Consider the following 25,235-nt stretch of genomic DNA (forward strand, 5'->3'; position numbering starts at 1 on the left):
CCCCAGCTGCCTGAAGGGTAGTAAAAGAGAAAATAAAGCCCAGCTTTTCAAAGATGAACAGTGAAACAATGAGAGACAGTTGTACAAATTGCAGAAAAAGAGATTTCAAGTAGCTATAAGGAGATATCCAAAGCTTAACTAGCCGAGGGTCCGGTGTCGCTACAAATTTCTTAGAGCAGGGAACCTTCAGAAATCCCTTCCAGCCTACTTTCTCCTTTGATTCTAAAAAGAATTATCTATTCATAGATATTCATATTCAACCAGTATGGGTTGAGGTAATGTGTTAATAGAGAGTAATGATATTAAAGAGGTTCAACTAGGAATAAGAAATAGCTATTTAAAGATAATGGAAGTAATTATCTCTAAGTATAGAGTTAGAATGTTTTCAAGATTGGAACACAATTCAGAAAACTCATCATATATAACAATCTTATTGTGGATTGTTGGGCTTTTTTTTTTTTTTTATTTCTCAAATATTTTCAAAAATATTTTATTTTCCAATATCAAATTCTTTTCATTGAATCTTCCATTTTACTTAACAGATATCCAAAAATTCTCTTTTGCCTCTGAATGTTTTGCCTTGCCTTACCTGTTTTACTGATCACTCTTATGCTTCCTAAGTAATTTTTAGGCTACTAGAGAAAGATCACTTTTTACTCTCTGCTTGTACAGTCATTAGCACAATGTTGTTCTGGTTCAATGTGCTGGTGAAAAAGAAATTCAAGATTGATTAATAGAATGGTAATGGGGGAATGGTTAAAGAAAGGAGCCACGTGTAGTGCAGTCACATATCTAATTGCGTGCAAATGTGTTTTTATACATTTTCTATACAGGAATTGTGTTTCTTGATAAATCAAAACTCCAAAAGTGGCTATGTGTCTACAGCACAGGAGATGAAGATATATATTCCCTTTTTTTCCCCTTGATCCATTTCTATATCAAAGTGTACATGCCTTCTTCATTTGCAGAACATAGAAACAAGACTAAAGATTTGTTTGCCTGAAGACCTGGGGTCAGCTCTGATGGATGGTGTCGTTCTCTGCCATTTAGTAAATCACGTTCGCCCTCGGTCTGTAGGAAGTATTCATGTACCTTCACCAGCAGTAGTAAGTTGCATGTTTTTTGCTGCATTGAAATGTTTTATCAATTACTGTTTTATTGCTAAATGATATTTGGTTACATGAGCCAGGTTGCTGTTCAGTGAACTTTCTTTGCTGTTAGGGGCAACGTTTACATTACTGCAAATTCAAATGTTCGTTAATTTTTGTGTATTATATATACATATATAAAAGGTGTGTGTATGTGCGTGTGAATAAAATTATCCTGTCTTTCTCTGATCTAGAAACAAGGTTACATATTTTCATAATAGCCTTTTTGTTCAGAACAGTATGAAAATCTGTGATTATAAGTTTTTATTCTAAAAAAACAAATTTTAAAAAGAAAATTAGCCCCTTGTTTGTTGATTGAAAAAATATGAGATTAACTTTAGCAGTGTCTGGCTTAGCAGATGCCATGTTACTAAAACACTTAAAGCACATATTAGCATATTCTTCCTGTTGAGTTAAATGTACAGATGATTCTTTTTACCTGCAGACAGAATTGAATAAAAACTTGCATTGTAGTGATTTATTATTGGCTTGCCCAAATCTAAGGACCTGAGTATTTCAGGACATAAAATCAATGTAATCTCTGTGTGCACTTCTTGAAACTTAGTTTCCCTAGTGCTTTCTCTGTTTATGTCTTTTTCTTGGACAGATCATTGTTCCAGATTTCTGATAACAGTCTGGTTCTGAAGAGGTTTTGTGTGTTTTCAGACTGCCTTTTTTCTTTTTAATGTTCACATTAGTAAAAATTTGCCAGATACTCGATTCTGAGAATACCATGTGGATTTGAGGCAATCTGTAAGAACTTCCAAGAAGACAGATTTAAGGAAAAGATATTTTCTCCGGTGGTCTAGGGGAGTTTCGTTTGCTGTTACTTTTAAATCAATTTAAAATAATTTCTATCTTTGATAAAACTATGACATTGCCAAAATATGCAAACTTTAATTTCTGGGGCAAAAACTTAAGTTGTCTTGCCACTTTTTTAGAACAAATATCTTGTGTTTTCTGTAACAAAAAATGCATCTTTTAAATTTGTTTTCATTTTGTTTCAAGTTCATATTGATTATTTTCTTTTGTTTGAAATAGCCTTCAAATTACTTTAGCCTAGAAAATTAGTTCTTTAAAGTCCTTGCTACTAGGAGGGTATTCAGGAACTACAAGTGTTTTGCATCTTGCATTGAAGAAGTAAAATAGCAAGGAATTTGCATTTGGTTTTTCTTTACTCACATGATATTTCTGTATTTGGTGAATAGTCCTGAGTAAGACAAGTTATGGAAATATTTGAGATTCTGCTGTAACAGGAAATTTATTTTTCAGAGACACTAAAATTGTGTATAGTTACTATAAATTTGTGAGTACACAAAAAATTCAAAAGGAGTGAGCCTGATAATTAGTTAAATCTGTTCTCCATGATGGACATTAAAATCCTTCATCACTTTATTTGCTGTCCAGAAAATAAATGTTGTCTGTTACAAATCTTTATAATAGGCATGTTTTAGAACCTCACAAGCTGGATGTGAACAATTGGAGATCTAAATGTGCTGGTGACTTTAAGAGCTAAGTAAAAGCACATGGCATCCACAATTTATGTGCTCTCTATTTGTAGGCATGATGCTTTTAGAGTTGATGCTGAGCAGAAATTGCTCAATTTGCAGAAGTGTTGAGCAGAATTTTATGCATTGTTATCAGGAGAAATTTGGAAATGGAGCATCAGTACAAGAATAATGCAATAGGTAAATTGACCAAATGAATGTTTTTGACTTCTTTTACCATAGACTGTTTTTTTTGTTTTGCAGCCTAAACTTAGCATGGCCAAATGCAGGAGAAATGTGGAAAACTTTTTGGATGCATGTAGAAAACTGGGGATACCAGAGGTAATTTAATTAAGTCTGTCATTTCTAGATGTTAAAAAATCCAAACATTAATTACTCTAAAGCTGAAGGATAACTTTATGAACCACAGGTTTTCATCAATAAAGATGCTTTTTTTTAAAAAATTGGTCTAAATGTGATTTAATACTACTTTAGTGCATTTAAGTTGCTCATGTCATAGCACTTAAAAATTGCAAATTTTGTCTTAAATTAGTAATTCAGTATTGTCTCTAATACCTCCTTGTCTTTGCCATGGAAAGTAAGTAAGGAATTGTGATAATTAGATAACATGTAATTAGCCAAAAGCTTGCTAATTATTTTCATTGCACAACATTACTGCATTTTTCCTCGTGCTTTTAGAATATGAACTTCATTAATTTTTTTATTTTCCTTTTTTTTTTATAATATTTCCTTTTTTTACAGTATTGGGTAGTCTATGCATTGTAAAAGTGACTAATAACACTCATCTCTTGTACCGAAACATTTCTACAGTGATTTGAAGAAAAGCATTGTGTGTTAGATATGGGAAATACATATGTATAAGGTTCTATGATACAGGTATAAATGTTTCAGGAGTTGGAAATAGGGAAATTGCAGTGTTTGATATTTTCTGCTTTTCATTTAAGAATGGCAGCATTCATCATGTAATTTATTCTCATCTTTATTACTAAAAAATGCTGGAGTTCCGTTGGGAACATTTCAAAGACTCCCTTATGGTCTAGAAGAACCTATTAAGTAAAAGTTAATTTCAAAAATGTGACCTCAAAAGAAGGTAAAAGTATTATACAAGGTCATTTTAATTTGAACACAGGAAAATTGCATTATGTATTTTCACTGTTGCCTACATATGACAGTATAATGAAGTCAGTTCTTTTTAGTCTGTTTCAAGAATACTGAAATGAAAGAATATTTTGTGTGATCTCCCCCACCATCCCCTTGGGGAGCAGATGGTAATGAAAAGATTTCACATTAGGAAAGAATTCCAATTTGAATTTTTTATGTTTTTTCTGTATTTTAGAACTTGATTTGGAGGACAGCAAAAGTAACAGATAATTTTTGCTATTTGTAGGAATTTTGAGGGGGAGACTTTATCTTACAGTTCCAATGAATCGTTCATCATAAATGTAATATGTCAATTCAGTGTAATGGCTGGGTCTCTTAAGCTGTAATAGTTCATTTAGTTCCTGTAATTATGTAATTTATTATGTTAGAATGATTTCATGTTAAAGATAAAATTTCACTTCAAAGAAGATCCAGATCTCAGTGTTGTGGACTTGTAGACATGGAGTGTTTGTTAAGCTGCCCCAAAGCTCAGTGTCTTCTGATGCATCATAAGTCATCAGTGAATTAGAATCAGATATTTCTGTCGATAGCCTGTTGGGAAAGAAAAGGCCAAGAGCTGTTTTCATTGCCGTCATGAGATCTTTCAGAAATGGAAATAGAACAGAAATATTTACAAAGTTCCTTACAGAGCCATATTACAGATGGGTAAGCTAAGCCTTTATGAGTTTTTTTAATTTTCAATTTCTATAAGTAAGCTTTCTGGAGAAACACCTTTTTGATTTTTTTTTTTAATAGATATTTTCATATATATATTTATTATCCCTCCTTTTTATTGCTTCCATTGAAATTAGTGTTGAATGTTTTAGGATTTTCAAAAAATTTTATTAAAATGTATTTGTTGAAGAGTTGCACAGAAGCTTAAGCTCAAGGCCACATCTCACCAGTCTGATTTATGAACTAACTGTCCTTATGAATCTAAATAAGCATTAAGTTCTCTTGAAGGGAAAAACTCATTCACTTAAACACTAAATGAATGGCTTGCAATTGTAAATTTAAAAGAGGTTTTAGGTACTCTAAGGATGTTCTTTTTTGTTAGCTATTGGTAATTTGCAAATGTATATATTTGCTGTAGATTTTGAAAATATGTTATGATTTGGAACTAGCTGGTAGATGCTAAAACTTTACTGTGTGTTGGAGGGACATGTATTAGAAATGCAAAGTTGTGTAATAGTGAGTATGACAGCTGTCAAAGTTTTTAAAGAACTACAGATGGCGTGCTTAATGCTGCTTTTGATTGATGAGTTGTATGTTGCCTCACTCTCTCTGGAGAAACAAGTAAAAGGAGTTCAGTGAATTACTACTTTTTTTTGAAAACAAGCATCTTATATGGAAAAGTGATAAGTTCCACTTTTGGGTCCTAATACCCATAGATATTAGGCTTTTTGGTGATACTTGTGTCCACGTTTAGTTCCTGAGAATTAACTTGAAATTCTGTTGCACAGGTTTTTAAAGGATTTAGAATTGTCATGATTCATGTTGGTTTCTTTTCAGTTATTTAAAGAATAGAGTACATACTATTTCCTGAACTCCACAGGTTTGGAATAATACCCTTTAGTCTTGTAAAATGAAAACAAGAAAATAGCTAAGTAATTACTATGCTGTGCTGATGTGCATGGTCTCTTACTTCTGTGGTTTTCAGCATTCAGTTCTTGGGTTAAAATTGATTTGCCCAGAATGATCGTGGGAAACTTCATACAAGTTTCGAAAAGTGCAATTGGTGTCTAAATATGTCCCACTGAGTATCAGACATTGTCATCTTGACCAAAGAACCACAAATACAAAACTCAGGAATGTGAGTGTCTCTTTACGATGATGTAGATGATTCTGAAAGCCATTACCTGTCAGATGAGAATTTCAGTACAATGAGGGACATGTTGAAATTGCTTTCTGTTAATGACCATATGATGCTCCTGATTGCATGCAGAAAGGTTGTGCTGGATCCTATACAAAAGGAATATTTTCAGTGTATGGTTCTGACCCATAATAAACTAAATAGCAAGGCCCTGGCTGCACTGGCAGCCTATCAAAAGTGTGAGAATTGAAAGGCAATCAAGTTGTGTCCAGTTTTGGCACTAACCTTTACTGTAGCACCTTATCAGAGATCCTTGTAGACCATTTTTTGAGACAAACCAATATTTTCATTTGATGAGAAAGGAATGGTGTCAGTTAAGTATCTGAAAGCCTGAAGATTGAGAAAATATCTGCTGTGTCCCTCAGGAGATATATGACAAAAAGGTACAATCTTTGTCTCTTGGAAAATTACAAAGGAATACTTTATTTTGCTTTGTTAACTAAACCCCACCCAATTGCCTGATCTCCTCTGTAAGAGTGATAGGGTGACAAACACACTGACTTTTTGACTGGTATTGATTGAATAAGCAAGTGGCAGTAGATGTGTGATAAATAGGGTTGCCGGTCCTACTGCATTTCTCAGTGACATGCAGTACTTGGATGGTGCCATTTACTGGACTACATTGTTAATGTCACATGGACCCACAAATGACACCACTCATACTGCTTACCCAAAAGTGTTCACCTATATTGCACACACCCTCTCATGCTTTATGGGTTTAAAAAATAAAGCTATTTTTTTATTTATTTCTCTTGCCTGTAAGTGTGGGCTTCAAAGTGTCAAATGTACCACTTCCAATGCAGTTTTAATCTTCCTGGTAGCATCTCATCCCAGAGGTTTTAAAAATTATAAGAAGAGTGACTCATTATCGCATGAGTATGTATGTGAAGTTCTGGAAGTATTTTGATTTCAACTACTCTTTCATAGAACCAGTAACAATATATGTAAACAATTGCAAAAACGTTCATACACATTTCTTTAACTTGTCATTGCCACATCAGTATTTATACTAGTAGCAAAGACGTAAACTTTTCCATTTTAACCTGCAAATTAATAATTTAATTAAATTTGAGCTGTTATTATTGGTAACTATATTACAGAGTATTTTTTTCATATGCACTTTCAGTAGTGTTAGCAAATATTTGGTTTTTGGTGGGCTGAATGATACTTTTATTGGACCCAAGATTTAGACCAAAACAAAGCTGTAAATGCAATATGTTAATTGAAAGGCAAAGTTACAAGTTTTGGGTTGCATTTCTTCTAGTTCTCAGTTATGAACAAAGAAGGCATATCAGAAGTAGGATCTTCTAAGCATTTTTTTCAAAAAAGAAAATGAACAAAGTATTTTCAATGTCTGTGAAGTTAGCTTTTTACAAAGACACAAATTTTTATGATATGCAGATTACACTAATGTAGTATCTTAGGCCTTTTGGCCCTTTTTGGGGCCTCTTCAGGTCAGAGAAATTACATTAATTTTTTTTAAAAGGAAAGAAGGACTTTCCCCACGTACACACCTTGTTATTCTTCATATAGCTTGAAAAAAGATAGACTTAAGTTATCACAATTAGTACTAGAACAGTAATTTTTGTTGGTAAAAGGTAGTGATAAAATGAAACTTTTCACAGCCAAATGTTCCAACAAGAGTTTATCCAAGATTCTGTATTCCAGCGCATCAGTAGGGAAGCAACATGGTTTAGTGGGACAAATTGTATCTTGGGTGGGAATGAGAGACTTCTACCATGTCTCTCAGATTTTCAGTCAGTTACATGGTGTAAACATACTGAACAGAAAAGAGTGTGATGTAAGAAATGGCTTTTTGGATCTCAAGTCATCATATGAAGATGCAGATTACAAAAGATTTAGCTGTGCCCCTTCCTGTGACTTTCAAGTCCTGCAAATGGACCTATTACAGCATTTCAACCTCCTCCTCTGAAAACCAGGTCTACTATGTTGCAATGTCTGGCAGAATTATTCTAAAAATCCATATGATTTGTGTTAGTGTAAGAATTGAAAATTAAGTAAAACAATAAAATAAAAAAAAAGGAGGCTTTTGTATTCTAAAAGTAGCAGAACAAAGTAAAGAAAGTAACCAAGCAGTTGAGTGTAAAGTGTTTTATCTTTTGTCTACCTGTTAGTTGATCAATTGGTAATCGTGTTTCTCAGTTTAATGAAAGGTATATTATCATTGCCACTTATGCTTGTTTTCTGATCACTTCACGTAATCAGTTACTTCTTCATTGTTTCATCATGAGACATCCATGAAGTTGCAGTAAGTTTTATGAGGTATGGCTCCTTTTTCCACTCTTTCCTTCTGGACTCGGTTATGTACATTGTTTGGCCTACCGTGTGGAGTTAAGTAGTTCAGTACTCTGCCAGTTAGAGTCCTGAAAGCATAATTCTGACGTTCCTTTCATTTGAGTTTTGAATATAGTGCATATGCACTACAGGTTTCATTCCTTAATGCACTTCTGCAAACTTACTCTTGATTTTTTTTACCAGGGTCAAAATTTGAGGAGGTTGGTTCTGAAATGCTGTCTGTTTTCACAGTCACTGCTGGGGCATGTCGAATGAGGGTGGTTTGTGCACACAAGCAGCTGGTTATGATTTTGTTGTTCCACTTCTGTCTTACTGTGTTTATTCGGTGTGCATGATTTTGACAGCTGTATGATTTAATCATATAGCTTCATAGACATGAAAAGTCAGTCCATAAATGTAATGATTCAGTATATGTATCTTTTTAGTTCTTACCAGCAATAATTTCAGTCCCATAAATAAGAGGGCAGTGCTTCCAATAGATGGGTGAGTGGGTGGTTGTCTTTGAGACTTTGGATGGGGATCATGTACTTTTTCACTATTTCAAGATGTCTTGTTTTAGTTTTGTATTTTTATTTCACAACATCAGTAAAATTCTGGTAACTGCAGTGGAAATGCATTCACCATTACTGAAAAGCTATTTGGTTTTTTATCTACAGCTACATTACAGAAGTTTAAAATACATGAAATATAAACATTTTACATAAAGGGTGAACGTAACACCAAGTTATCCATTGTCACAGAACACACAAAAGTAATCAGACGTTTTTTGGGCTTTCCCGGGTTTCACTGAATTTCACTAAAACACAGCATGGCAGTTTCTGTAGGAAGTTTCTTCTGCATGTCTTGGCTGTTTCTGTATGCCCTGGCTTCTCCTGTATGCTCCTTAGGATGTTAATCTCTGGTTAGCAAGTTCATCAATCTCTGTGAAAATTCAAACTATTATCAGCTCTCATTCTCTAACTCTGAAATTACTTCCTTCTCTATTCGACTGTAGGAACTGTAGTGGGGATTGTTGGCGTTGTTTTGGGGATTTTGGGACAAAGATTAAAAAAAATTCCTTGTTTTAAAGTTCTGTCAAATTTTTTTAATATAAATTTAAGATAAATGTATGATAGATATTTATTTTTGGGATGGATTTGCAACAAGTAGGAACTGAGTCTTGTATGCTCTTATAAAATTAATTCAGCATTTGCTGGATTTACTGGTGTCTTTGATAAAAGTGCAATATATTACATAGTTGATAGTCCCGAGTGGTTTGCCCTAAAACTTGTTTCTCTGGTAAGCAGCTTGTGTATGTAGGTGTTCTCGAATACAGTACTAATCCTATCCCATTTTTTAGCAAGATCAGCATGTTTTGTGCTGTTTGTGAGTTTTCATACTCTAAAAAATGCCAAATAGAGTTGCATTGAAGTGTATTATCACACTAGAGTTTTCAGTTAAAAAAATGCTGAAAAATGACTGCAAAAATAATGGTGTTGCTAGGCAGTTTGGTTCCCCCCCCCTCTGTATCTGCTGGCCTAAGTAACAAAATATTGCAGCTTTTGACTCCTAGTTAAGCTAGAACCAGTCATGATAAGCAAAAAAAAAAAAAAAAAAAAAAAAAGTGTCACTTTTTTCTTTGTGTATGAATGACAGTTCTGACTTCCAGTTTTACTAGTCACTTTTCAGGATAGAAGGACCTTTTAAATATTTTAAAGTTAATTTTGTCTCAAACTGGACCTTGAAACTTTGTGCTAACAGGAAACAGACATTGAACTTCCATGTCTTGGTTTATTTGGTATACTGTCAGTTCACTAAGGATGTGAGAATGAAAAGCTACTGCAGAAACATAATGTTCCTCTCAAACAGGGGAACTCTTATTACATGCAATTTTGTTCAGTAAGTATTCATTATCTTAGTAAGGCCTTATTTGCAATGTAAAATGGTGTATCTTAGATTGCATTTCGAAGGTACTAGTGTTGCTTGCTTTGATTTTAATGTTAAATGTTGTGTGAGCATATTGATATTATTTTTGCATATTACACTTCATTTTATATAGCTAGTCTAGAGTAAATTGCCACATCAAGTCATTGATACTTTCCAAAGATGGTATGGGAGTCTAACCTGCTAGTAATTTAAAAATACTACCTAAGGAATTTAGCATCCAATTCTGCAGTCTAGAAACTATTAAAGTTAAGTATAGTTAGTGCTACATTGACTTTTTCAGTTTCTATCCCAGGGTATGATTTAAGTTGATATTTGAATACCAAGTTTTAGATTATCACGTTAGAGAATTTTGCATACTTTTAATGGTTCCTGTAAGTACTTTTTCTTGATGCTTCATATTGCTGCTGCTGCTTGTGCTTTTAACAGCTTTCTAACCCACTGTTTGCTATTATATAAGGTGGATTTTACAGATGGTTCCATTTAAGCATTTGAATGAGGCCCAGATGGCCAAAGGTGTGCAGATCTCAGTGGAATGAGTGGATCACATGCACCTCCTCACTCTTGTGAATTTGGGCATAATTTTGGAAGGATTCGAAGACCTGAACTCTTCTAGTTTAACATTCTGATGTTATATGATAGCTTCAGTATTTAGAGGAAATAAAAGAAAGCTGGGATGTCTAGTGAGTAAGGCAATAGTCAGAAGAAGCTATTCCTACATGTTTATGCTAGAATATTGTGATAATTTATTTATCAATATCTTTCTATTTTTGTATTTTTAATTTTTTGCACTCTTTTTCTGTTCTAATGGCTGCCCTTCGGGATAGGCTGACCTCTGCTCTCCGTATGACATCCTGCAGTCGGATATTCGTCACATTCGAAAGACTGTTGACACTCTGCTCGCCCTCGGGGAGAAACCCCCACAATCAACTTCTACTTTTCGCTCCTGGGATCTAATAGGCTTTTGTCTTTTCCATATACTTTTTATAGTCTTGATGTATATAACTTATCACTGGAATTTGCTAACAGCATAACCTGTTCGCATGTGCACAAAAACTTTCTGCTTTGTCTCTGACAAATTACAGGTACTTAATTTCCTTCCTTTGCCTTACAAACTTCTCCCTTTCCCTTGCTTCCCTTCCTTGTAATATCTTTATTAATCTCTTAAAATAGGAGAGAGAAGGAGTAGCATCTTGAAGGCAAGTCCCAAATCTTCTGTCCCCTCTAGCTCTAGTTTAAGAACTTATGTACCTCTATATTTATAGTTTTTCTTCCATGTTGCCTAGACTACACACTAAATGGGTGAAAGCAGTGAAGCTACTCTTATTCCACTTTTGGGTGTAGGCTAGATGTGTATCACAAGCTAAACAGAACTAAGCCTCTTAATGCTGCAGATATGGAAGCAACTGAGGTGGCACTTCAACAGATAATAGTATTTTCTGAGTTGGTGCCATTTATCTCTGCATATGTTTTGTTACAAGCACTTAGAGAACTACCTTTCAAATTAGTGTTATTTTTTAATTCTTTATATTAATAAGAGTACTGTAACTTTAAAGGTTGTTATTCTCTCTCCTGTTCTGATTAAATTCCATACTGACGTAGTTACGTTTTCCTACTTACATTTTGGTTTTCTCCAGATTCCATACAATATTCTTTTTCTTCTGCCGCACAAAGCAGTGTTGAACTGCTTTCAGACACTTGCTACATTACACCCCAGAGATGACTGTAAGTTAGCAGTGGGTATGAGCAAGCCATAGAATGCAGGGACTTGGGAATGTTTCAGGATGAAGATCATATGGTACAGAGTGACACAGTAAGACAGACTGAGAATAAACTGTTAGACTCCTGTATCTGCCATTCTTGTGTGTGGCGTCAAGCAAGTCACATCACTATCTTCTTTGTTTCATCACCTCTGAAAATGCAGGCACTGTTTGTTTGTTTGTGTTTATAGCAAAGACAGTGTAGCTCGGAAAACAGATCATCTGGGCAGACTCCAGCTTTTCTATCCTAGAAGGTTTTAAAGAAAAGGTTAGACATAGATTAGCCAGGAGGTGTTTTGGTATGTTTGAATTCTGCCTGTGATTGGACAGCCAGACTAATGACCTCCATTTCCCTTCTAGTTCTGTGATCTGTTCATCTACTGTAAAACTTCAAATAAGATGATTTTTTTTTTTGTTTTGCTCCTTATCGACATGAAATATACAAATGAAAATTGATTGAAAAATATAAACCTATAATGACATGACAGTATTGGCCTAGATGCTGTTGACTAAATTTGTAACTCAGTCTCAGGCTATCCTAACCAAAGGACCTCAGTTTTGTGTCTTGGTGATACATGCATTCACCTCTCACTGTCTAGTGTAAAATAAAATTACCTATAAACTTTTAGTGGATAACTAGCATAGGAACTTACATGTTACTGATTATTTTGGCCATGTGGTTATGATTTAATGCTGCACTGTAAATATCCCCATTCCATAGATACTTGTAAAATTTTGTAAAAAACTTATAAGTGCAGTTCTATCCCTAGTTTCTGTGGCTCAGATATATATACACATATTTATACACACACATATTTATACATAATAGTTTGAAATGTATAATTAGATATGTATTTTAGGATGAAAAAATTAATTTCGGACAATGGATAAATCAAATATATCAAAGGATTTAGTGTCTAGCAACTTCCACTGCATATCTATAACCAATCTTTTGTAAAGGGTGTCTGTCATCTGTGACCAGACAAGTTCAGTGAACCCTTCTAAGCTCTTGATACTTGAGAATTGGTACTAATTATTTGGGTGTGCAGCTATAGACTTGTGTCCTCATCCTGCACAGGCCTGTCTTTTAACTGTGTGCCTGGTTTCAGTGATACCAATACCAGACACTTGTTTACTCAGAGTCAGAGCTTGACATTTAAGTTTCTACTTTCAGCAGATCTTTGTCTTGATATTGATTTTCTTGTTTTAACAATGTTGCTTTTCTGCTGAAACTGAGAAAGTGACATAAAGTTTGAATCAGTTCAGAATCTATTTAATTCTCTGTTTATAATCCAGTGTAGGTGATTGAGACAAAAGTGATGTCTTCTGTAGGGCTAAGATTTCACTACTGCTCCCATAAGTGGTAAACAGGTCTCCTGTTGGTGCTGTGTGTTGTGCCCTTCTTATGTAGTGCTGAACTGCGTGCATGAATACATTTTTTGAAGTTAGAAAATCACGTATAGAAAGTTTTTGCTACCATCCTGTAGTACGCATCTGTCTCATTGTCTAATATCACGTCCGATTATCCACCGTAACCAATAACTTTTGGGTGGCAGGTAAGAGAAGGAGTAGATTAGTGTGTTTGGCATTTTCAGTGTGCAGAAATGGAAGTTCATGTCTTCATTCTTTTTTAATGTTTTATAGACACTGGGTTAGAAACTGAACTACTGTTGTGCCAGTGTAGACCAAATGAAATGTATCCCAGTCATAGTGACACATAACTCCAACACTTGTCCAAAGTTTAACTTTGCATATGCTTACCATGCAAACAGAGCTGTTGTTTAGTTACTTAGAGTACATTTTCTGTGTGTTCTCAGCTATGAGAGTATACAGTAATTAAAGTGTAATATTACAAGCACTTTCTTGTAGTTAGAGATGGTGAAGCTGTCTTGAACAAGACTCTGACAAACAAACAATGAACATGCTTCATGGCAAGCACAGCTGTGCTACCATACATGTACCTTATCCAGTTTTGTATATTTTCGGGTTGTTACTGATTACACTTCCAAATATATATAAATCTTACAGGGAAAGAAATAGTGAAATATGCCCTTACATTTTCTAAATGTGAATATAGTAAAGTTTCTCAAAATATATTTCAGGTATAATGAAAACATGAAAATCTGTGTGATCATCCCTGAAGCCAGTAATTCTTCCACTAAGTGGGGAAGTGGAAACTAAAACATAGATGTAGCTCATTAATTTACTCTAATGGGTTCTTTGTTAAATTCAGAGTCCTGTTTCTGTGCTGCTGTTCCTGTGGCTTCAGTACTTGGGAAGTAAACAGTTCGACTGATTGGTGGTTCTTCACCTTTGAAAGATCCCACTGTGGTGACATTCAGTTATATACAATTGGTACTTACTGCTCACAGCCAGTCACATAATTAAGTTGATCACCTGGAGTTTAAAAAAACCTGTGCACTGTAGTTCACCCCCATATTCATTAATAACATTAATTATATTTGCTGCTCTGTTTCTTTTTCCATTCAGTTTTTTTCCATTGCAATGATCATCAGAGATTTTCAAGCCATGATTTCTTAATAAATTGGTTTCCAATCTGCACTGTATCCATCATACTGATTGCTCTTTTATCCTGTGGAGGTCATCTCATTCATACTGCGATAAAGTAATAAATACAACTTGTAGTGGATATACTTGCAGGTAAAATGTGTTTGCACTGGATTAAAAGTGGTATTTTGATGTGAGGATTTGGCTTTCTTTTTCCTTGAGCTAGAAAAAAGATAAATATTTTCAAGTGTACTGTAATGCAGTGTAGTAGTCCTTCACATGCTTCTTGCTTGTATATTAGCAAGTTTTTACAGCTGATAGCTGTACATAGATCCCATTACATTCCTAATAAGTTTTCTGAAAGTTATGCTTAATGTGAATGGGGATTGAATTAGATCTGAGCAAATATGCAGTACAGTTTTCTACTTGATATACATTAATGAGTTTCCAAAGTATTGCTATATCAGTTTTTAAAAAAAAAAAAAAAAATTACTCCTGTCACCCACCCCCCCCCCAAAAAAAACCCCGAAACAAACCAAAAGCCAAACAAACCAAAAGCCAAACAAACCAAAAGAAGGGTCATATATGAAGGCTGAGATAAAAATAGTACAGCTGGGCTTGTGAACCTTTGCCATTTCCTTCATTTCTAGCACATAAGCTGCGTTATGCAGAAAGAGTGGTAGAAAAATACTTTATGGTAATGAAGCATTCTACTTTGATGGTACAAAACACTCATTTCATCATTTTGTCTCTTAGAATTAAATGTATAAGGATATGGTATAATTGGTATTTCCCCTTAAGTATTCATTTTCTCGTACTGTTTCATGTGTGTCTGTCTTTATTAAGATTTTTGTTCCTTGTGGTTTCAGGGCACTGTTTTCTAAGCATGTTAGAATGAAACTGTGAGGCATTTTTGTAAAATATAGGGTCTACTTTTAAAATTTTATTGTTGAGGGCTAGAATTTATAAAGACTCTGAAGCCCACCATCTATAGTTACAGTTCTGTAAATATTTGCAATTTATTGAGTGATCAGAAAATGCACATATCTAGACATCTAACTGGCTATGCCTCCAAATACAGAATTGCAGCTGTAGTATTGAAGGTCTAAGGGTTTGTTTTTTTTTTCCTTTGTCAAATCTGGCCATAAATGTACACTTTAGAAAATATACTAAGGTTTCCATTGGAAATTAAAAGAAAAAAAATGCAATATGCCTATGGCCTGAATTACTGTGCTTTTTTAATCTTCTGCTGTTTTCTTTTGTACTTCAAATGGTACCTTCAGAGCATTTGGACACACACAGACATCAACAGTAATAGTTGAAAAATATATAAAAAGACATAATTTCAAATTTCCTTATATGAAAAAATAAATATTTGCTATAGCTTTTTTAACTCTTTAGAAAGAAAACTGGCCTTGACCTAACAAAATGTCAAAAGTTTTGTATGTTGGATATAAGTTTGCTTAAATGTAATGCCCTGATGTTTCTTTTAGTGACTTCCCATTTCAAAATAGTTGGCTCCAAACATGAAATGCTGGGTGTTACATGAACTTTGTTTTTTTTTAATTTGTGCTTGGAGAAATTGCATGTTCCACTATTGCACTTTTTTAATGAGTATTTTATTTTTCCCCTGTAGATCTGAAATCACATATTCTACAAATACAGGGAAGAAAGATGTTGCCAAATTGTAGAATGCCATTTCTCTTTATTTTTACTGGCAAATACAGTTGGGCCCTGCTGTTATTATCATGTGGTCATTTTACTACTTGCCCATCTGATATTATGGCAGCAATGTCTTTTTTGATAAATACTGTATCTGAATTGCCAAGGTGCTTGCCCTACCATAAACTAATTCTAACAGTTGTCATGACTTTGAAGTCATGTGGTGTCAACAAAAATAGATGTATCTGTGGAGTGTGTCACGTATCCTTGTGGGATTAGTGTCCTTGTGTATTCCTGGCTTTTTTCTGCGCTGTCTAATTCATACACTTTGTTCCAGGATTAGAAACTTGCTCTGGCAAGCACATACACGTGTGTATGTTAATGGATACACCTGTTGTACTGTCTCTTTGTGTTGCTTTGTGATTCAACCTCCTGGCTGCTGCCTCCTTTTTGTGCACTTTTTAATATTTTTGCCATCAGGAGGGGTTTGTTCTTCTGCTTCGTGTTGAGTTTGAAAACTCAGCCATTCAAAATGGCTATGTGTCTGTAGAAAGTGGTTTGCTTGCAACAAGTATATAAGTTCCTTTGTTTTCTTAGGGAGAAAAAAAAAATAAAAAAATATTAGAACTTCATTTTTATAGTAGATAGAGAAGGGAAATATTTGTGCTGGTATGAGTGGAGTGGCAGCCCTTTCCACCACAATTGTTCTAAAAGACTTTTAGGCTGGTCTTGAGAATTAGTAGCCAGTTCTTCTGTCTGTTTTTCTGGAGTTTGTTCTGTAATGGTTTCAAGAGGGATGTTTTTAGAGAGACAAGACATACTTCTGTGTTGAAGTGTTATGGATCTGAATCTATTGTGAAAGGGACAAATATCTTATCAAAGGTTGAGAGAAGTGGGTACAGCTGAATCATGGACGAGTTCTCCTCTTGCTTGGTCAGGCATATTGCCTCAAAATGCCAAGATTTAAGAAAAGTTTTGAAATCTTTATGGCTTGCAGTTTCACAGCTCTGCTGTCAGTGGTTTCCAGAACGCAGTTTTAGTGGATTAGAGAGTGAGGCAGAGCATGGAAGATGGACTGTGCTGCAGGGAAAATGGCTGAACCTGAGTACAGAGACACCTGGGATCTTGGCCCAAAGTAACTGCTCTTGGTGTGCTCTGGATTCCATCCTTGGCAGGATTTGATTTTTCTTATTCTGAGAAGTAAATATATGATTCATAAAAGTATGTGAGGCAGGATTGATGAAAGCCTTTTACAAAGTTTTGAAGATAGTGGTTAGGGCTTAGATCATGGCTGGGCTTCGCAAACGAAGATTTGGGAAGGGCTCTACCCACGTTTGTTACAAGCACACTGGTGGCTAAAAAGGCCAATAGGAGATAGACATGTCCGGTTGCAAAAGGCACAGCAGGAAGACTCCTTAGATAAGAGAATTGATTTATGACACATTAAGATGAAGTTTGTTGTATTTAGAAGATGGTGTCCCGTCTCATTGTCAAGTTTGGAAAGTTCATCATAGCCACGTGTTTGGCTGCAGAGTTACAAAACATTAGCCAAGTTCCACCTGCTTCATAAGAGAAGGCTGGCAATTATATGTTTCAAGCATTGGCGAAGAATGATGTATAGTATAAAATGTTACATGCTGGGAAACTTCTCACTCCTAGAACAAAGTCCTATTTTTTTATAGAGCTCCTAGAACAGCTTTCCTAATGGGAGTATGTATCTTGTAAATACAGCAGTGGGAGACAGGTTACTTTATACAAACTAAATTATTTAAAAGAATTAGATAATGCATTGTCTTTTAAAAGAGAAAAATCTTATTGCATGGAGGTTTTATATGAAATAGTGCATGCATTCCTTTATGCTTTTAGTGAAAATGTGCTTATAAACAAACTACAAAATTCCTAGCAAGAGGACATGACAGAAAGGTTCTCTAAGTGCTAGAAGGTGACACAAAAATGGTGAGCTTAGAATTTTTTTATAAGGCAAGCATTCTTAACTGTGGTGCTTTAAGCAAATCTGACTTCAACAGAAAAATGTATAATATTTTCAAGCATAAATATCTAGCAAGGTAGGTTGTTTCAGGGCTAGATTTTTGGATTCAGTCCCTACCCTTCAGCCTTGCAGTACTAATCCCTCAGTTTTCAGATATTGGATTCAGTAGGCTTTATTATTTAATGCCTTTTGTCTAGCATGGAAGACTAATGAAATATTGGCATGCTAAGGGCCACCAAATCTGTGGAACAAGACTCGACTGTGCAAGGTCAATGAAAAGAAGTAGAAGAGAGTAGAAAGAATACCATTTTACTTCAGGTGTCTGATTTGCATTCTCAAATAGGTTGTTTTTTTTTTTAATTATCCAAGTTAGAGCATTGTAGATTTTTATATGAACTATGTCCCAAGACATTAGATTGGCAACATGTCTAGTAGAAATCACACATCTGAAGTAGAAATATTTGGAGGGTTTTTTCCCCCCTTTTTATTTCATATCACTGTCTCTACCTTCTCTTGTACGTTCTCCAGTGCTAACCAGGTATCAGTTTAGGAGTTTGTATCCTAAAATATATTTATATATTTCTCTTGAAAAGGTACCTTTTTTACAGAGGAATAAAATTTGGGGAGAACCATCTCTGACAGCTTGCAGGTCAATATTTCAGTCAGAAGAACAAACAAGAATGAACTGCAGAACTCAGTGTCTTAACTTAATAGGCAATTTAGGGCAGGTTTGAAATGGAAATGCGAGTGATGACCTGGAAGGACTGCAAGATGGGGGTAGTAGGAGCAGGAGGCATTTGCCACAACTGTTTGGTCAATGTGAATCTGAATCCACAAACTCAATTGAAGTGGGAACACAGCATTAGCAGATCACCAGAATGTTAGAGCATCTTCCCTATGGGGAAATGTGTGTTGTCCATCTCCTGCAGACCTACTCAGCCAAGTTCCTTGAAGATTAACTGTTTAAAGTTGTTTCTTGGGTCATAAAAAAACTCTCAAACATAAAATACTAAAACAAAGTAGTAAAATGTAAATAGAATATAGATAAATTACAGTTACCAATATCAGATGCCATGATTTTGAATGAAGTCTGACTGTCTCTCATTTTTAGGTTTCATAGTTAATAGGAAAGTTTTTTTTCTCCCATTGAGGCTGGAGTGGGGTGTGAAGAACTTCACCAAAAATTTAAGCAAGCTGAATGTTGGTTATGGATAAAGGAAATAATCATTAACGAAAGAAAGTCATAAATATCAGAAGCAGTGCAACAGCTGTTTAATACTGGTACTTTTTTGATGGAGTTGTGGCCCACTGAGGGAAATTTCCCTGAGCAAGGACTGGACAACAATGGAAGCAGACAAAAACTATTAATCATAGGTGCATAACATAGTACAAACTGTATGAATTGTACTTGTGCATCCCAGTTCAATCATTTCATGTATTATATTTAGTTTTAAGGGTCCTAGGAGTCAGGGAAGGGACTAGAGCTGAAAAAATGTGTAATGAGAAGAGAGGTTGAAAAGATTAGTGATATTTAAATTGAACAAATAATCAGTATGAGGAAGTGTGGGAAAAGGACATGAATTGTATAAAGATAAAATAAGGGAGCCTTAGTTAACATTACAGAAGCAAGAATAATATTCAGTAGAAGACAAGCAATTAATTAAAATAGGATTTGAAATGCATCAGTAATTTTAAAAGCTAAAAGTTTATTGAATAGCTAATAGTGAGAATATCAATAGTGAGAATATCAGAACAACTGTCTCTTTCCAAAAAATCGGTATCCCATGTCTGCTGATGGTCATGTATGGATGCGTAGGAAAGGAGCGCAAGGTTAGATCATGTAGATCATTTTTTCAAGTTTTTCAACTTAAAGTTTCAACTTAAAGTTTTTCAAGCTTAAAGCAATCTGACATGCAGTTGAGCAGACACTGTTTCCATGTGTTTGTGTTTAACACTTGTTTGGGGTTTTATCTATCCGTATATTTTGTCATCCCACTTATGCTTTTGGCTTTCATGTTGTGGCAATGAGTGTCACGGTTGTGATTATGGTTTATGTGATGCAGTCTAGCTTTTCCATTTATTTATTTATTATAAACCTGCTGCCTGATTTCATAATTTCATTGATTTCATTAACAAGAATACCCAGTTACATTAAGAAAAACAACTTTTTAAAGAGAGGGCCAGTCATGACTCAAGGCTGCTTCTCTAAGCAAGGCTTTCTCTAATTATTCACTGGTGAGTGTCTTGTTCCCTGTAGGAGATACAGTATTTACTGCTTGACTGTCGTCTGGTATAACAGCTTCTGTGGACAGCCAGTAGGTTTCATCCTGGCTATGATTGCTGTGTCCTTGTGGTGAATAAAGTTGATTCCTGGATATTTCTAATACAGTGGTAATACTTGGAATGAAACACTTCGCCCATTGAATGCACAACATTGCACACACTTTTCTGTAAATACTAGTGCATAGCTTTCAAGGTGCATATCCTGAGACCAAGCCCTACCTCTCTAGAGCCCAGTGGTAGAATGTTTTTTGACAGAACCTGCCTTCTGTCCCCAGACTCACACACATGTAGTAACAAGGGTAATGCTGTGTTATCTTGCGTTGTAGGCGAAAGTTCGATGTGTGCTTGCTGGCCCTCGCCTTAGTTAATGTGTTTACATGCTGTAATGACCACAGAACAGGTTGGTTTCTGAGGCCCAGAATATAGCAGATCTCTCACTGACTCATAGGTGTAATGAAAGCAAAATCAGAAACTTTCTGTCATTAAAAATAGGAAATGGTTCCTGCTTGCTGGGCTTTGTGTTCCAAATGTGATCATGTAAAGCAAGGGTTTGCAGTACGTATTGAGTATCCTAATCTTTACTCCTCTGTTGTTTTTTTTTCTAGGAAAAGCTCTGCCTACCACATCACATCCTAGAAGAAAAGGGCTTGGTAAAAGTGAGCATAACAGTTCAAGCATTGCTAGATGTAACCACAGTGAAACAAGCTTTATTCACATGAAACTACTCTCTCTGCTGTTACCAGCTCCACTGTGCCATGAAAGAATCAAAAAACTGCCCGTCTGTTCAAACTGCATTGAAAAAAAACCCCAATACTCCAAGAGTATTCTTACACTTTAAATTTTAAAACCATGTTTCAGACTGTACGTATGTGTCAAACTACAGAGCAGAAACGAAACAGAAACATTTTCTAGAAGAAGTTGGCGCTTCACTGCTTTTACACGTCACTTTGTACAGTACTTACTAAAACAACCACCTCTCTGCCACTTAAAAATGTGTGGAGCACACAGCTGTCTTGCAGCAAGATACCTTCGTATTATTAAACTAAGAATCGCTGTAATCATTTGGGGGGAGGGAGAAGGGAGAGTAAATCAGACTGCTACCATGGTAGGTTTTTCTGCAGTTGCGTCAGGCTATTGCCTTTTAAAAAAATCCAGACATAAAATATTTATATAAATATTATTTATTAGTGAGTTGTTATTCATCCTTTGGATGCAGAATGTAAATTAGGAAACTGTATTTTATTACTGCTTTTTTTGTGGTTAAACACTTTATTTTAATATAAATACTTAGTTATTTTTTATTCTACTTGGTGTGCAGTAGCTCTAGATCTTCGTAAATTGTATTTTCTAACGTAAGATAAAAAAAAGCAAACAATAGGTGCTTTTAATAAAAGAACAGCTAGCTGGAATGGAATTCTTTATTTCTTCAATCTGTGGAACATTGGTAAAAAATTCCATTCTGCCTTCCACTGAGTTTCCTACATTCCAGTAGCACTTCTCCCCTCACTCCACTAAATCGGCTGAAACTGAGAGCACACCCATTTTATTTGTATATAGATGTTTAAAAACAAACAAAAAAAGGAAATATGTAAACTTGAACAATAAATGTGAACAAATATTTTTGATTGCTTATTTTACTATGCACAAGACATTTAACTTTTGCCACAACAAAATGAATGATGTGCATTAGGATCATGTGTCTTGAAATATAATTTTGCACTGTAACTCGATTTCTTTTAAACACTACAGCACTACAGAACAAGTACAAAAAAATAGCACACGAGACCATTAACAAGATTTACCAGGTAGCCAAAAAATTAATTTGTTTTCTTCAGTGACTCCTTCAAGAGGAGATAAAATGACTAAAATTGCCAAAGGTAGTCTCAAAGATGGGATCTTCCAGATCTAACCCACTGCTGGGTACAGTGCTTCTCTTTAAGAGTCTCTGCAGAATTAAGCACAATGTTCTGTAGTGCATGTTTGCAGGATCAGACCTCTAATCCCACATCAGCAATAGGAAATAAGGAAGATTCTTCTTCTTTTCACCACTTTATGTTTTTTGAAGAGATTTTAAAAAGCATAATTTATTACTAAGACATCATGCATTTTAGATTAAAAAGATCCAGCACAGCAATTCTTACAGTATCTGGAACATCCATTTTTCTTTCATACGAGAGGCCAGTGATGGGACTTGGGCAAGCAGGATGGGGAAGCTGCACGTGGTGAAAGGCGAACTGGTGGGGGGCACACAAGCAGGTAGTTGGAAATGCAGAGTGGCAAAAAAAGAGGCAATGTCTTGGGAGGGATTAAACACTTAAGCAAGAGCATGTGGAGAGAACTATCATGTAAAGACTTTTGTGAAGAATGATACACACTTGTCACTACCACATATCCAGGCAGTTTCATGCCCGTTCACAAACACTGCATTCAAACCCACCACTGTTCCAATGGCAGATTTCTAATGGCTCACATGGTATTTGAAGGCAGACCACGTGCTTTGATACCACAGATTGCTGCCATGCTGGTGTGTGGTGACAGCAATGTGTTAGGAGGAGGAAAGTGGGCTTACAGACAATGAGACATCCAGTATGCATGGCATATCCAGTTACTTCAACCAAAGCAAAAGCATTAATTTTATAGAGGGAACATTGACTTAAATTGTAATTTTGATTGGCAGCTAACTTATTGTTTCCTTTAAAATGTACTGTGCACTTTAACACTAAATGAAAATGTATTTTAATATTTTACAGAGCTGCACAAATATCTGTTTTGTCAAAAGCTAAAGCAATGTAAAGAAAATTAAGTTTTCAAGTCAGAGTTTATCAAATTTTAAAAGCATTCAAGGATGGAGTATAAAAATAGGAATATTGGTTTCTGCAGCTTGAGGAATAAAATGCAGGTTTCCTGAGTATTTTTTTACAATGTATATATGTCAACATGAAGCTTTGTAATTATTATTTTGACAAATCTTGTTTTTTCATAATTAAAATTTGGTTTTCTTCTGATAGTGTCTTTCCGTATTTGCTTGAAGTTGGCTGTAAATAAATAGCTCTAAATATTTTGTAATACAGCTTTTTTTATGCAGTCTTAACCTGTATGGCTAAAAAGAGAATCTTCATGAACCTTTGTACAATATTTATATGTGCAATAAAACATGCATGGCAAATCTATAATATCCTACGCAGTGAACATAATGTATATAGAAAATCTTTACTGTAGTTACAATTAAACTATATTATTTGCAGAAAGCCTTTAATGACTATCCCCTGTGATTGATGGTTTCTTGCGAGAGATGGTATTTGGAGAGCTTAACATTGGGAATGATGGGTTTGGGGATGGAAAAGGTGATGATGTGATGCAAATAAAGGAATTTTGCAGCTAAACTAGGAATAGGATCCAGCTGGTAACTGTTATGTAACTGCAGATGTGGTTCCTGCACCTTTGCTGCTCCTGTTGTTAAGGTCTCCTGCCGGTCCTTTAGTGACAGTGAATTATCTGCCCTCTGCTTCCAGGGCTGGGTGGGCTCAGGGAGACTCCTTCAGTTTGTTCCTGCTCACATTGATGTATTAGTTGTTCATTTTACTGCTTCCACGTCTCTGCACAGGGCAGTTTTTTCTCCTCCTTCCCCTCCTCCTGAAATGTAGAGATTATTCTGCAGACTTCTGCTTTAGCAAACAAAATCTGGGTTTATTCTGGCTAATTTTATCTGGCTAATTCCTTTATTCTACTGAATCCGAGCAATACTGCAGTAACACCTTCAGACCTGGGGATAACCCAGTGCACCAGGGCTGTGCTGAGCTGCTTTGTGCTGCCCCTGTCTGCAGAAACAAGTAGTAGGTACTGCTGCTTGTAGGTAGGACACACATACAGCCTTCTCTTTCCCATGCAGGTTTCTGAAGTCTCCCAAGTACAGATTGTGCTAGATTCTCATTTCTCTAATGAAGTATCTTTACCTTAACTAGGTGATTTCATGGCTGTATTTTTTCACATTCGGTAGTGGATTTGGGAAGGAGAGAATCTTTCTGCAGTAATCTCCTTTTGGACTTGTATATTCCTAGCCTTCAGAGCTCACCTCACAAATAAGTAGATGCAACACTGATAAAAGTCATTACATAATTTAAGCCTGTCACCAGCAGAGAAATGTAAGTTCCCAGCATCAGACTCCCTGTAGCCCAGAATCTAGAAGAGGCCAGAGACACAGAAGAGCATTCAGCACTGCTTAAAAAAGGCAACTGATCCTACATCTATCCTACTATTTCCTCCTATTCCTCTGGTGAGTCAAGGTTTGAGCAATGATTCAGGTCCTACTGAACTATGAGAAAGCAGTTTACAAGTGATTACTCGAACATATGATAAACAGCTCACTGGAACAATCTGTGTTCTTGTCCAAGGTAGCTGGCAAAATTATACCACTGGGAACTATTTTAGATCTACAACTGTCAGGCCTACATTCTGCCATCTTTTGTACAATAAGCACACACACTTTCAACAATGACATATGAGATCATCTAGACAGAAATTGCTTTTTTCAGATCTATTTAGTAGTTCCCTGTCAGTCCTGGTAAATCTAAGGAAGACAGCATAAGCCTTTCCCACTCAGCAATAATCAAAGGAGTGGAGAAAATAACCCTCCTTTACTACAGACTGCTTCCTTCACGTGGTTTATAAGAGGTCTTTTCTTTTAAGTATCATCCATTAAATACTCCAGATCATCTGATTGATGTTGTAATGCACAGGACAGTAACCCACTGTGCACAGAAAGCTTCTGTCTGTATTCTCCACCAGACTTTGTCTTTGGAATATATTCAGACAGGCCAAGGAAAAATACACCTACCACTTCAGATTAATTAAGTAGCTTGATTAGTTATGCCGCTAATGACTTCCTTCACCATTAAGGGATGAGGTGAACCCCAGTAATTAATTAGCTGAAGGGACACCCTGTCTCTGCACAGTTGCACTAGAAACTGTCTTGAGGTCCCACCTACATACCCACACTCATAGCCTGAAACTGACTCAGCTGCTGAATTACATTTTTACCCAGAATGCAGCATGCACATTCACGGTGTTCAGAGAGTTTTCCAAGCACAGAGAAACATTCCAAATACTTACTCTAAAGCACACACA

At 35.5% G+C, this 25,235-nt stretch overlaps 1 protein-coding gene across 1 annotated transcript in view; it reads left to right on the plus strand.

Moving 5' to 3' along the window:
• The window catches only part of LRCH1 (leucine rich repeats and calponin homology domain containing 1), a 62,838-nt gene extending 39,479 nt beyond the window's left edge, over positions 1–23,359 (plus strand). The window contains exons 18-20 of the mRNA XM_029960923.1: positions 969–1,106; positions 2,900–2,977; positions 20,717–23,359. Of these exons, the coding sequence (XP_029816783.1) occupies positions 969–1,106; positions 2,900–2,977; positions 20,717–20,830 (330 nt within the window). The 3' untranslated portion in view covers positions 20,831–23,359. The remainder of the gene's footprint in view (positions 1–968; positions 1,107–2,899; positions 2,978–20,716) is intronic.
• The last annotated feature ends 1,876 nt before the right edge of the window (positions 23,360–25,235 follow it).

The sequence above is a fragment of the Manacus vitellinus genome, unplaced genomic scaffold, assembly GCF_001715985.3.
Source record: "Manacus vitellinus isolate BGI_N305 unplaced genomic scaffold, ASM171598v3 scaffold_2_pilon, whole genome shotgun sequence".
NCBI lineage: Eukaryota > Metazoa > Chordata > Aves > Passeriformes > Pipridae > Manacus > Manacus vitellinus.